At 41.6% G+C, this 15,000-nt stretch overlaps 1 protein-coding gene across 1 annotated transcript in view; it reads right to left on the bottom strand.

The window, feature by feature from the left end:
* LOC137989805 (putative leucine-rich repeat-containing protein DDB_G0281931) overlaps positions 1 to 15,000 on the bottom strand; it is a 42,196-nt gene that overhangs the window by 13,177 nt on the left and 14,019 nt on the right. The window contains exon 2 of the mRNA XM_068835453.1: positions 9,903 to 10,108. Coding sequence (XP_068691554.1) covers positions 9,903 to 10,053 — 151 coding nt within the window. The 5' untranslated portion in view covers positions 10,054 to 10,108. The remainder of the gene's footprint in view (positions 1 to 9,902; positions 10,109 to 15,000) is intronic.

Genomic DNA, 15,000 nt, shown 5'->3' with positions numbered 1-15,000 from the left:
TCTTAAATGGCTAAAAATCACGAAATAAAATTTCTTTCCACAAACGCGGTCAAACCGCACCGCCATAACTCTGAAATTAAAAGTGCGCTGGTTTCCAAACGAAGGATGGGATGCTATTGAGCTGGAAAGTTGTAAACAGATATAAATACTTCTTATGCCCGATGAAGACAAAAACTTTGGTGCTCTTTAGTTTTGGATTTGAGAATTTGATGACTTCAAGTGGAAACGTTCTATTGAAATCAAAACTTTCCATGTCCCCGGACTTCCCTAGTTGGCTCACGCTAACCCTAACGTGTTCGCCTTTACCAAGCCCTGCCCTCACTTAAAAACTTCATTACTGCGTGAGCCATGTTTCTCTTATACTCTTGAACTCACCCATAATTTATTTAGGAAGTATTTACGGGTTACGGAATATTTATTTGGCAGTGCACAAGTTATTGCTACAAAGGTTCTTAAGCTTGAAAATTCAAACCAAAGCGGAACACCAGGCGTAAGTATTTTACTTTTATTTTTCTAGTTGAGAAGGTTAAATTAAGGACGTTCGCGCTCAAAATGTGTGGATGACCAATTTCTTTCAAACTTTGATTGCAATTAGACAACAACTGATGATGGGCTTTGCTGTAATTTTAAAGATTGCTCTTCTACACTATTATACCTCAGCAGGGGAGTAAATCAGAGCCAGTGTACGTGGACAGCAGCTCAGATAATGATAATTTTGATAACTCTGAAGATCTCGGTAGTCTCAGTGAATTCGATGACTCGGACACTGCGACTGGTATTAGACTACATGGAAGAGTAAACGAAGGTAAAGTTGATAAAGTCTAAGTAGAAGTCTGTGAAGAAGAAAACATTAGCAGCGACACAGTGGTGAGATAGTCTTGTCACAAGGAAGAAAAAGAGAATGATGATCCTGATGGTTCTCAACGGATTCTGGAAGGAGCTATCAAATCAAGGGCTTTACTGTGGAGCGCCTATTTAACATCATTGTGGGAGGAGATGTGCCTAAGAAAAAGATTTGTAAGCGGGTGCCACGGGGCATTTGGACTCATGCCACATTTGTCGCAGGCACTACATCTCTAGAAGCAGATATTGTGAACTATGGAGACGATAATGGTAGCTGGACTGGACACGCCAAACCAAGACAAAAGTACCGTGTTGAAATTGATGACGACACTGATATGTTAATAGAAGAGTTTCAGACGAGTGAAACCCAGGAGTTAGAAGACAACATCTTCACACTATACAACAATTTGGTTTTATCAACGGAGTTTATAAATGTAAATTGGCCACCGTACAGAGATTCTAAAAGCTGACGTTTCGAGCGTTAGCCCTTCGTCAGAGCGAATGGTTAGGGTTAGGCTTAGGATTCGCTCTGACGAAGGGCTAACGCTCGAAACGTCAGCTTTTAGAATCTATGTACGGTGGCCAATTTACATTTATCAACTCCGTTGATAAAACCAAATTTTTGTATACTACTTCCCCACCGACGCAGCACCACAGTTTCTTTAGAAACTACACCTTCATCTTCACACTATGTCGTAATTATTTTCGACACGCACACACACCCCAGTTCAGAAAAGTGATCTCCACAGTGCAGGATTGCAGAGGCAACGTATTGCCGTTAGCAGTTGTTCAGTATTATTTCGAGGGAGGCGTAGAAGTGCCAGTGAACCTAGCAAAGCATAGGAATGCAAAAGAGAAAAATTCCTCCCCTTACATGCGCACATCACGTCCTGTTCTAGACAAGCTGAAGAAAAAAATGCTCCACAACAACTTGCCGAAAGGCTGTAGAGGAATGCTTTCAAGAGGAAGGAGGGACCTGTGGTATTCAAGCAGTAACAGACGTTCACAGAAATCGTAGGCAAGCATACAACCTCCATTATCAGATGGGAAAAGAAAGTCAAAATCATGGTGGCAAGCAATTCCAGCGTTTTCAGTTTTATGACGTATTAGAACTCTTGAATCAGGGAACATTTGTTGGAGATTTCGCATTTCAACGCTCGGCATTAAAGAGTCGCACTCATCCTCGATCGTTTCAGGCAACAGATTTTCAGATCGCCCAACTTTCCCGGATGTGTTCATCTCAAAAGTACTCTTCAGTACTTGGAGTTGATGCCACCTTTAATTGTGGCAACTCTTTTGTCACCCTCACCTCTTTTAAGTACAATATGTTTGTAAACAACCAATCCGGGAAACATCCAGTCTTTGTTGGTCCAACCATAATCTACATGACCAAGGAGTTTGAAGAATATAGCCACCATTATTTGGCAAGTCTTCTCAAGACCCACTGCAAAAACGTTGAAACCTTGACAGCTTTTGGAACGGATGGGGAGATTAACTTGGCTAACGCGTTCGTATGCGAACTCCCAGATGCTATCCACCACAGGTGCAAGATTCAACTATCTGAGAATATAGAGAGGAAGTTGGTCAAATTATCGTTTGGCAAAGATGGTCGGCAGAACGTACTCGGTACAATATTTGGAAGGCGTAAGGGCGATTCCAGAACGAAAGCGCTGGTAGATGCTAATTCAGCAGAAGAATTTGACGAGATGCTTGCAACATTGGAAACAGAGTGGCGCGTGCTAGAAACCACTGAACATTCTGGTGAACCTCAGTTCTTTTCATGGCTCAAACGTCACATTGCAATGGTGATGAAAGACAGTATGATCGCTCCTGTCCGTAAAAAAGCAGGTCTGGGGTGCCCTCCTGAGTTTTATACTCAGAACACGCCAGAATGTTGCAACAGCATGGTTAAGAAAAATGCTGGGAAGAAGAAAGAGTGGTCAGATTTCTGCATTTCCCTAGAATCAGCTGTGCAAACCCAGGAGAAGGAGTTAGTCAAGGCAGTTCATGACATGGGAGAGTTACGGCTGAGTCCTGATTTTAAGCACCTGCAAATAGACGCGGACAAGTGGATAGGGATGACCTAAGCGCAAGGTCATTCGCGTATCAAGCGCTGCTTAACCAATACATTGGACACACTTGCAAAGTCACGTTATACAGAGCCTGAGCTAATGGACTGTGATACCTATTGCCTTTCCGTAAGCTATCAGGACTGTGCTATCTCAACGCTGTCTCACACCAACCTCCAGCGAATGTGGCCTTTGGCGTCAATAATCTTAGAAGAAAATAATGGTGTGTTGTCACTGCCCTGGGACAAGAGTGGAACGCAGCGCTTAGTATATTATGGTGAAGGTGCACCTCCCTGTCAAGTTATTGTACAGCAAGCTGGGGCTCTGAAGTGTTCGTGTCCGAAGTTCAAGTCTGCTATGATTTGTGCCCATTCCTTGGCAGTTGCAGAGCAAGAACTGTGTCTTCCAGATTTTGTGTCCCTAGTTGGGAAGACGAGGAATGAGCCTGATCCTTATCAACTCGTGGGAGACGATTTACCAAGATCCGCAGGAAATAAAACATCTACAAAAAGGATAGGCCAAGCCAACAAGAAAGGAGTGCCGCTTATGGAGCTTCGGCCCTCCCCTTCAGCTACCGCAGTAAACAGCCTTCCGGTTGACGATTCCAGCTCCATGGCAGCTTTTGCCCTTCTAGCCTTGTCGGGATCCAGGTCCTCGTCTAGGGAAGACGACTATTTCTCCTTGAAGTCTCTGGAGGGTACCCAAGTCAGAGTGTATTACGGCTGTGGCCAGGCTATACGAGTACCGCTAGAAGTACCCCCACCTCCAAATGATCTATGTGTCGTTAACAAGGAATTCAGATCTTACAGGAAGGCAGATGGATCACTCAAGGTGTCCATTGAGCGTCAAAATTGCCACTACCACCTAAAGCAAAAGTGCATTCAAAGAAGACACCCAGACTTCATTCCATCGGCTGTAAGAATTTCCACCCCATATTAGGTAAAATCTGACAGCAGTGCACTGGACATGGCTGGTAACCGAATGTCAAGTGATGGTGTAAGTAAGGATTCATTTGCTACTGCAAATGAACTGGAACGGTGACATTTAGCTGAGTCATTTGAACTAAACCGATATCCTAGGCAACGTTTGGCCATGCACATACCTTCATTTACGTTGAACTCGTTCGTTTTATTAAGCCTTAAAAGGATTGAAACGTCTGCACATGAAATTTAAACCTTTAACTTGCTTGTGGATTAACTCGTTATGTTAATTTAAGGAGACACCTGTTCCTGTATGTGGCTGTATGCAGTTATGGGAACTTGTTTTTTTTTTGAACTATTAGAAAAATTTATTTACACCCCCAGCCTCTCAGTTGTACGACACATGTTGGATTGTTTTTATCTAGTTGATTTAATAAAAATAAAAAAAACACAAAGAAACAAAATATGAAACGCCGATCGCATGATGGTTAAACACAAATAGCAAACCTCACCATTACTCCTCGCTGATCTTTGAGAGGGGCAATTCGATCTAACCTGCACACTTAGGCCCTGTTTATATGGTCTCGGGTACCCGAGACAACCCTCCCCCCGAGTCACCCTCGGCGAGACATTTTTCCACTCAGTTGTTTAAAAATTCTATCAACCGTTTACATGAGGTGGGCGAGACAACTCGGGTGCGCGAGACAACTGGGGGAGGCGAGTTGGCTCGCCTCGGCAGGTAGGGTAACCCTGGCAGGTGAGACAACTTTTTCGCATGTAAACAGTTTGCCTCGAGCACCCGAGACGAGACAGCAAAGTCTTAAATGCGCACGCATTAAATAAAAATCAAGGAAGCAACAATTTGGGAGCTTATACATGTTTTTACGGTTTACTTCTGAAAGAAAAGGTTTTTCCCGCCAAAATTCTCACCGCTGTCAACGGAAACTCTCGATTCATAAATGGCCTTTTGTTTAAACTACGTATTACATTCCATCCAGTCCATTTGCTGAATGTGAAAACGCAACTATACTTAATAAAAACGAACTAGAAAAAAAGAAAGGCAAATGATGATAGGTATTTTTTGAAGGTGCGTCTTAAAAATATATGCATAATTAAGTAGGGTCAACTTTGTCTCGGTCACGCAATTCTCATATAGACGCTCGGTAAAGTTGTCTCGGGAGGAGGGCTGTCTCGGGTAACCGAGACCATGTAAACAGGCCCTTAACTGATCTTCAATATTGTATCAAAAACAAAAAACATTGGCAGGGTGTGCAAAGGTTTTGTCAATAGGGTAATCAATCTAAGCTTACTTGCGTTTTTGAGTCGATTAGGCATTAGCCTACTTATCAGAGTATCGGAGATTTCAGTTTTGTGGCGTGAGCGGCCAAGAGTCGGTTTTAACTGTAAAAAAATTCCTACGCCCATGACAATCACTCAATCGGCTCAAAATCGCTAGCAAACCTAGAAAAGGGGTTTCTCCATCTTCTGTGCATGTTTCACGGCCCTATTTGAAATCAGAACGGAAATATAAAGAAAAATGTACATTTAGAGCGTGAAAGGGTCTTTTTTGTTTGTTTGTTTTTGTTGCTATTGTTTTCTTGTCAGCATTTGTCGCTGATATACTGATTACAAGATTACCGTTAATTATAAGTTGTTCCCAAGAAAATTCATTCAAAGATCGTTGAGTTTGATTGTCAATTGAAGCTTTTTTCATTTTTCACTCCCATGAACTAACCTCTGAGTGAACCCTAAAAAGCTGATCCCTTCTCCTCCCCTACTATACAGTTTAAACGTAGTCTCAGAGAGACAAGTAGCGATACTGACTGAGACATTATCAGTGAATACTTCTTTCCCTAACTTTTCAATTATTTTCCATCTGGTTTGGTCGGCGCTCCGCCCTTAAAATACATACAAAAATACGACACTATTTTCTTTCTTAAAGTCCTAAATGTAAGATAATTCTGTCTTTCGCTTGCTTCGGTGGCTTCGTTTCGGTGGTTTCGCTTGTTTCCGTGGTTTCGCTTGAAGCTGTTTGGGCGGTTTCGTTTTGGGTGGTTTCGTTTCGGTCGTTTCGTTTCCTTGTTTCGGGTTTTAGTACATGCCACCCAGAACATCTTTCTTCTCCAACAACGCTTCGATGCATTCCCTCTGTTTATTCTTTAAATAATCAATATTCGGAAACAAATTCACACCAGAAGAAAACGCTCTTCCCTACTCAAGGACTCCATTTTGTTTTTTCTTCACATCTTACGTCACGTGGCTTAAGCAACCAATCAGCAAAAACCGTTAGCCAGGCGAATAGTGGGTAGAGCATAAACAATGGGGTGACAACAGGCGGATTTTTCTTGCCTCGCGCTTCGCACTCGTGCTCGTGAATCGCGCTGGCCCCGCTAATGCGCCTTCATCTTGAATTTAAGGTGATAGTCAATGAAGACACCAGTAAGTTCAGAAGATGGTCAGTTAATGAATATAAAATGTTCTCACTATTTGTAGTAAACTCAAGGAATTAAAAATATATATTATCAATAAGATTAGCAGAGTGGCTAGTTATGCGAGTAGGCTGGAGTAAATGTGATTGAAAAAAATATGAAGATAATAAATTTGTAAATTCTCCAGCTAAAGCATGGGAATCACAATTCAGAAGGTTAATATTGAAGTCACCCATAATGATACAAAGCTTAGATTCTTTACGGACTTTATCAAGAATTTTTGAGAAATGATCCAGGAAAGATTGTAAAGAAGTATTTGGGTGTCTATAAACGATGCCACAACCAATATTCTTTTTTGTTCCATTCAGCACTTCAATCCACAGCGACTCGTCAAGGCCACTACCAACTCAATATTTTCCGCAAACAATCCGATGTCTCATTGTTGTTTATATTTCCCGCTGCAATCTAACACACTTGATGACGTCATGATGTCCTTTTTGGCCGCGAGGGAAATGTCGCAATTTTGGCCAAATGCCGAAGTTCGTGTTGCGAAAAAAAATCACTTCGGTCATTTGTAGGAAGATTCTAATAGCGAAATCCTATCAAGCAAAGGCTGAATTTTAAGGGTATGAAATAAAAACTGGTGGTGAAGTTTCGAGTCATGTGCACTTTAAGTACCAAGAGAGTGTCCCCACGGGACCCTTGGTTATTTGTTATGACTCGCTCCCTTGGGATGAATGTCAGCATGAGAACAGCCAGAGCTCAGAGCTAAATGGAATATAGTAAATACTACTACTACTACCACCACCACCACCACCACCACCACCACCACCACCACCACTACTACTACTACTACTACTACTACTACTACTACTACTACTACTACTACTACTACTACTACTACTACTACTACTAATGACAATAATAATAATAATAATAATAATAATAATAATAATAATAATAATAATAATAATAATACCTGATGCTGAAGAGAGTAAGAGTTTTCGGAATGGTATTTGGGAGGTGGAAAAGGAACCGAACAGCGGACTGGTAGAGGGGTTAAAGGGAGAGAGGGATTATGACCAACAGGAAGCACTAGAAATATCCGAGGTGATGGTCAAGAAACAATGTAAGAAAATTCCAAATTGGAAAGCTCCTGATTGGGATGGCGTTCAGGGGTTTTAGATTAAAAGACTGGATATGATGCATGGCAGAATTGCAAGCCAACTCGATGAAATTTTAAACGGAACAGCCAGGCTACCTGAATGGATGACTTATGGCAGTACAGTCTTATGCCAAAAAGATCCTGCTAATAGTATTGCAGCCGATAATTTTAGACCGATATCCTGCCTAACTCTGATGTGGAAGCTAACAACAGGAATACTTGCTGATAATATGTGTGACTACCTTGAGAGGGAAAGGATATTACCTGAGGAACAGAAGGGGTGCCGCAAGGGAAGGCGTGGAACTAAGGAACAGCTCTTAATTGACAAGGCTATTCTAAAGGATTGCAGGAAAAGACACAAAAATCTGGCGATGGCTTGGATTGATTATCGGAAAGCATATGATATGGTGCCGCATAGCTGGATTGTCGAGTGTTTGGAGATGTTTGGGATAGCTGAGAATGTGAAAAAGTTTCTGATTGATAGTATGAAGACATGGAAAACAGAGTTAACATCATCAGGCGAGAGGTTAGGAGTTATTCACATCAGAAGAGGGATTTTTCAAGGGGATAGTTTGTCACCACTACTATTTGTGTTAAGCATGATTCCATTAACATTGATTTTGAGAAAATCAAGAGCAGGCTATGATTTTGCCAAGGAATTTAAGGTGAACCATTTTCTTTTCATGGATGACTTGAAACTGTTTGGCAAAGATGAGGACCAAATAGATTCATTAGTACAAACTGTGCAGTTGTTTAGTGAGGACATTGGAATGGAATTTGGGTTGAAGAAGTGTGGTGTGTTGTTAATGAAAAGAGGAAAGAAGGTGAGATTTGATGGTATTACCCTTTTTGATGGGCAAATAGGAAGAAGGCTATAAATATTTAGGAATTCTTGAGGTGGATATGATGACGGAAAAGGAGATGAAAAAAAAAACGATTTGGGAAGGTTGAAGCTTGGGTTGAAATCAAAATTGAATGGAAAGAACAAAATTAACGCCATTATCACCTGGGCAGTCTCTGTACTGATGTACGGAGCAGGTATTTTAAGATGGACAAAGGAAGAGCTAAAAACATTGAATAGAATGACAAGAAGGTACTGACAATGAATGGTGCTTTTCATCCAAAGAGCGATGTTGATAGGTTGTATGTGTCAAGGGTGAATGGAAGCCGGGGACTGATAAGCTGTGAGGGATGTGTGAGAAGTGAGGAAAACAAATAGGATGGTATGTGTAGAATTCTCTGGAAGTCCTGTTGCAAGGGGTAAGGGCTACTAGTGTCATTAGGAGTGAGGAAACAGTGAGTAAAGATGAATTCAAGACATCTTGGAACAATAAGAAACTCAACAGTTGGAAGGAAAAAAGGTGCATGGTCAATTTGTTAGAGAAATACCTGAAACGACGATGTAGAAGAATCGTGGAGCTGGTTGCGAAAAGCAGACTTGAAGATCCAAACAGGAGTACTTATTTGTGCAGGCCAAGAACAAGCTCTTAGAGCTAACTATGTAAAATACAATATTGACAAAACGGTGGAATCCCCATTATGTAGGTTATGTGGCGAGAAAGGTGAGAGCGTAAACCATATTGTCTGTGAGTGTAAAAAGGTGGCCCAAAGGGAATACAAACAGAGGTATGACAACGTTGGTAAAGTAGTTCATTGGAAGTTGTGTGAGAAATATCACCTGGAAAAGAAGGATAAGTGGTACGAACACGCACCGGACAGTGTAAGTGAAAACGATGAGGTTAAGACAGTTTAAGACAATGAAACACATTTTTTAATGATTGGTACGACTATCATTAACTTTCAATGCCGATTTCTGCACAGACTTCACCCTACTAACTTGTTTCTAACAAAACATTGGTATCAAACAGGACCCACAATGTTCCTTTTGCAGCAACGCTCCTGAAAATCTTAGTCACCTTTTGTGGTATTGTCCAAAAGTTAATACGTTTTGGAAGGTTCTGACCGATAAACTCATTGATTGTGAATTTATAGCTCGAGACTATTTGAAAAATATCGCCGTTTTTTGGGCCTAAAACCGGACACATTAAAGTTTGCTACTCAAATGAATTTATGTTTTCTACTTGCCAGACATTACATATGGTGCTGCAAAACCCGTAACAATGAATTGGGAAGCCCAACATGAGAGTGTGGAACAATTGATGGCGATGAGGAAGAGGACGAGAATAAGAATAATAATGACAATAATAATTCGTCGTATGGGAAATCTAATGGTGAACCATTAATCAAGCGAGTTTCAAATACCATGACTGAGTCTTTTAGACTCGCTCACTGGTAAGTTCTTGTCTGGGAAATTTGATACAATTTAATGTTAAATTCATACATTTAAGCCACAACTCTCGCACTTTAAATTGTTTCTTAGTGTGCGATTTTTGTACCGTTATTTAACACGCTAACCACCAAGAAATTACTTGATTCATTAATAAGCTAATTTAATGTGTGTTACTTCTAAGCTTACCAGCAGGGCAGTCTGTGCACCTAGGGAAACGACTTGTGTCAGCAATGTTGACAAAAGTACCACGAGGACATGGGAGAAGCTTGAGGCCACTATTATCATATTGATTGGCAAATCCAGCCCGATGCAAAATATGGCGCAGATAATCTTGCATTAAAGAATCTTCTTTTGAGATGTCTATAAAGTCAGAGTCATCTTTCTCTACACCCCTGAAATTCAAAATGGAGGAGGCAATAATTTGCTAAAGTATCACTAAAATTCCTTTAGTATCGCCATTCCTTATTCCAGGAAACCTCTTCCTTTAATAGGAAAACCAAACAATGTGTCACCAATATTGTCATTGCTTCTGACGGTGTAAGCACAATTTTTTTGTTGCCCTTGTCTAGGAGGCCGGTTATTTTAATGTAGCCTAACAAACTGTGAATTTCAAAAAATCAATTTTCCTTGAAAACTTTCTAGAAGTCATTTTCGCAGAGGAGATAACTGTTTTCCCTTTGCTCTCGTGTAAGTGACACTGTTTTGTACAGCCAAAATGGAAATAACTTGAAACGCATTGTTTTAAAGCACGGCTGAACTCTGGTTAACTTCTAGACTCAAGTTTAACACTTGAAAATTCAAATTTGAGAAAAAAAATAACTTGAAAGATAACAATGATAGCAAATTTAAGTTCTTTATGGTAACCACAAATCAAACAAAATTAGGACATAAGTTCACATAGTTTTCTCGACTTAGTTCATTATCATTTGCGCACAAGTTTCTCTTCTTCTTATCTACCTAACGTATCTTACTGAAAATTGAAGAACATTTCCCAGAAATATCCCCTAATTACGTCCTAACATAACTGTATTCAAGCACTGAGTTATGCGTATTATACCGAACTCAGAGGTTATAATTTTTAATAATAATTGACAGTGCTAATCACTCTTTACTTGCAGTATTGAGGACTGAATTGCGAAAGGGCACAGCTCACGATGTCGGGCAGAAAGCATACGAAGGCGTCTCTGGATGCAACTATACGGTCCATGTTTGATGTCGGAGCACAGCACTGTCGTGTATGTCACATTTCGTACATGTATATCATGAAGTAGAAAAGGAGCAGTATGGAGAGAGAAGAATAAAGAGAGCACATGGTTGATTGTTGTGTGTTTCTTCGGAACTAGTTGCACTTCTCCAACTAGTTAAACCTTCTCTAATTTATGTACTAAGAGAACACGACATTGGCGACGAGGATAAGTACAGCACAAGATGTCTTTGAGCGAAAATGGCGCTTTAAATGCGATTCCTAAGTTCGACTGTCACTCGGATCCCGCCACATTGGGACCACGCTGGACGCCTTGGTTGATATCTTTTGAGTTAGTTGCGGATAGCAAAGGTCTTATTATCACTGAGGCTACAAATGCAACCACAAGGCAACGAAGACGAGCGATGCTACTCCATTTCGCAGGCCCAGATGTACAAGAAATTTTCTCTACTCCTGCAGATACCTGCGAAGCAACCGATTATACCGCAGCTATAACAGCATTGAATGGATATTTTCTTCCCAAAGTCAATGCAGCCCTCGCCCGCCAGAAATTTCACCGAATCCAACAAAAGGAAGGAAGGTGAGGCTGTTTTGCAGTTTGTTACTCGATTAAGAAAAGAAGGAAAGGATTGCAATTTTGGTGTAGACTTTGACAACCAGATGAGAGACGCGATCCTGTGTAAATGTAGGTCAGATTATGTAAGGCGTAGATTGCTTGAGGAAAGAGAGGAGCTTACACTCGCTCGCACGCTAGAAATCGCAGAACAATGTGAAAGTGTATATCACCAAATGTCTCATCTCAGTGTGAGTGAGCCAAGCAAAGAAGATGCAAACAGGGTTTAGGAAAAATCTGAGCCACCCGATGGTAAACAAAACCGAAAGAAAAAAGGAGTTCATTGCTATCGTTGTGGGTCGAGTAGGCACATGGGTAGAGATCCAAAATGTCCTGCTAGAGGCCAAACCTGTAGGAAATGCAAGGGGAAAGATCATTTTGCTAGCGTCTGCAAAACCGAACCAAAGAAACCAGGAGTTAATCGAGTACAAGAAGAGCTAGAAGCTAATAATGGGGAGCAGGTTGATTATGCTTTCAGAGTCACCAATGAAGCTCACTCAAATCTGCTTAAGTTGTCTATTGGTGGGGTAAAACTCGAAATGTTAGTAGATTCCGGAGCCACCAATAACATTGTTGATGAAGAAACCTGGGAAGATTTGAAGGCTAAGAAGATAAAATGTAAATCAGAAGCTGCTCCAATTGACAGGAAGCCATATGCCTATGCATCCAGCAAACCCCTCTCAGTAACAGGTCGCTTTATTTGTGAAGTGTTGATTGGAAAAGGGAAAGCTCAAGCTGAATTCCTAGTCATTAAAGGAAAAGGAATACCACTCCTCTGCAAAGATACTGCAATGAAGTTAGGTGTGCTGAGAATAGGTGTTGATGTCACTACAGTTTCTGAAACCAAGCAGACACTGCAACAACAGTTCCCAGAAGTATTTAGTGGGATTGGAAAGCTGAGCTCAACCACTGAGGCGAATCCCCTTTAATTTACAAGAGAAAGTAGAAAAGAAAATTCAAGAATTGTTAGATTGTGACATCATAGAAGAAGTTGATGGGCCAACGCCATGGGTGAACCCAGTAGTAAGTATTCCGAAGGCGGATGGTAACATTCGTCTCTGCATTGATATGAGGCGAGCAAACGAGGCCATTTTACGTGGTCGATACCCTATACCGACCGTAGATGAGCTGCTACACAGCATGAACGGCTCAACAATTTTCAGCAAGCTCGATTTAAAGTGGGCATACCACCAGCTGGAACTTAGTCGAGAGTCACGCCAGATCACAACCTTCCCGACACACAAGGGCTTATACAGATATAAGCGCCTATTGCGGTTTGGGGTGAGTTCAGCAACCGAGCTGTACCAACATGAGATATCTACTGTTCTGGCCGGAATAGAGGGCGTGGACAATATCTCTGATGACATCATTGTAAATGGCCCAGATCAGAAAACTTACGACACGACCAGCGCCTTCTCAAAACCATGGAACGCCTCAGACAGCATGGTTTGACTCTCAATGCTGACAAATGCCTGTTCAATGTGGACAGACTGGTTTTCATGGGAGTTCTGCTGTCTGAAAAGGGTATCGGCCCGACGGAAGAAAGAGTTCGAGCCCTGCAAGAACAAAACAGCCTGAAACCGTCAGTGAAGTTCAAAGCTTCTTAGGGTTGACTAATTACAGCAGCAGATTTATTCCTTATTTTGCAACACTCACAGAGTCATTGAGGAAACTAACCAGGAAAGATGTTCCGTTCCGTTCTTTGGACCCGAGCAAAAAGCTTCCTTTAAGTCGCTTAAACAAAGCATGGCTGAAGTGGGCACATTGGCATACTTTAAGAAGAGTGCATCAACCAAAGTCATCGCAGATGCAAGGCCTGTTGGCCTTGGAGCTGTGTTAATGCAAAACCAGAATGGGGAATGAGTGTCAATATGCTATGCAAGCCGCAGCCTCACAGAGTGTGAACGGAAATACTCTTAGACGGAGAAAGCACTTATGTCCAGGTTTGACCCTAATTATATGCACGCCCAATTTTGACATCCAACACAAAGTGTCCCTTTAAGTCTAAGCATTTGCTACCTATTTTCAACAATAAGGTAAGGGTAAAGGTTAGCGTTATTTTAAGCTTTGGGTAAATGCAGCAGTTAATCTTCACTTAAAGAGCAGCATTTGGGGGACACTGTGACATAAATTGTCTGTATTCTGAGACACAAGTGATGTTGAAGTTGGCTAGAAGAGCAAGGGGACACTTCGTGACGCTTATTGAAATCCGCGTGCATCTAATTAGGGTCAAACCTGGACATATCTCGGAGAAAGAGGAGCTCGCCCTCGTTTGGGCATGCGAGAGGTACTACGCATACATTTATGGAATGAGATTTGATCTGATGACTGATCACAAGCTGTTGGAAGTGATCTATGGACCTCGTTCCAAACCCTGTGCCTGCATCGAAGGTTGGGTAATTTGTCTACAGCCCTATGATTTCCGGGTCGTGTATGCTCCAGGGCATAGCAATGTAGCTGATCCCCTTTCCCACTTGGTCAGACGGAATAAAGCAGCAAATCATCAACATGGTGCAGAAGAGTATGTTCGAGGGGACAGGTTATCATGGCGGGCAGTCACGCGTTGTTTGCCTCCGTGTTTCTGCTATGTTTTTGACTGACTCAGAATGAATACTCGTCTCACTACAGGTTTACCTCATTTGTAACTAAATCAGCAGTCATTTTGGGCAGGCTGGCTCCAGAAAAGGAAAGCGATTTCTGTGATTTCGAAGAATTTAACTATCTTCACTTCTGGTGGCTGAGAAATGAAATGGTCGAAATTTGCATATTGTTGGACGGTATGGTAATGAGTCCAGGATTGTTTAATTCAGCGAAAACAATGGTCCTCACCGCCTCAAACAATGGCAAGTGCAAGCGAAAACTATCAAAATGCCGAATTTTGTATTACGCGAATACCGTGGCGACCAGACAGCTCTTGCTTTTCTCTGGTGATGTGGAAACCAATCCTGGATGGCAAGGCGTGATTGACCGGGATGGAGACTATCTACAGGACTTTGCAAGAACTTCTAACCAGGGATCAAACTTGAGTGTTGCACACATTAATATTCGTAGCCTTAGAAATAAGGTCGAGGAGGTTAAAGTGTTGCTGCATGTATGCCGGTTTGACATTCTTGCAATTACGGAAACCCACTTGGATCGAAAAATTTCCAACAGTCAGCTTGAAATTGACAACTATAAGATTATCCGTAGGGACAGAGATGCTAATACCATCGGCGGTGGATGTTTGTTCTACATCGCCAGCCACATATGCCCTACTCGGCTAAGATCCCTAGAATCATCCGATATCGAGGCGATATGCCTTAAGATCATAGGAACAGTTTATAAACCACCTTCTTCGGATTCTTTAGTTTTTGAACGATTTCAGGATTTACTGGAGAAACTTTGGATCAAACGCCGCAATGTTGTTATTGTTGGCGATTTAAACTGTGATAGCGCTCGTTCTACTGACGGTTTAATTACCTCAATTT

Source organism: Montipora foliosa, unplaced genomic scaffold (assembly GCF_036669935.1).
Source record: "Montipora foliosa isolate CH-2021 unplaced genomic scaffold, ASM3666993v2 scaffold_474, whole genome shotgun sequence".
NCBI lineage: Eukaryota > Metazoa > Cnidaria > Anthozoa > Scleractinia > Acroporidae > Montipora > Montipora foliosa.
The sequence above is the reverse complement of the archived record's forward strand: the minus strand, read 5'-3'. Positions and strand labels throughout refer to the sequence as shown.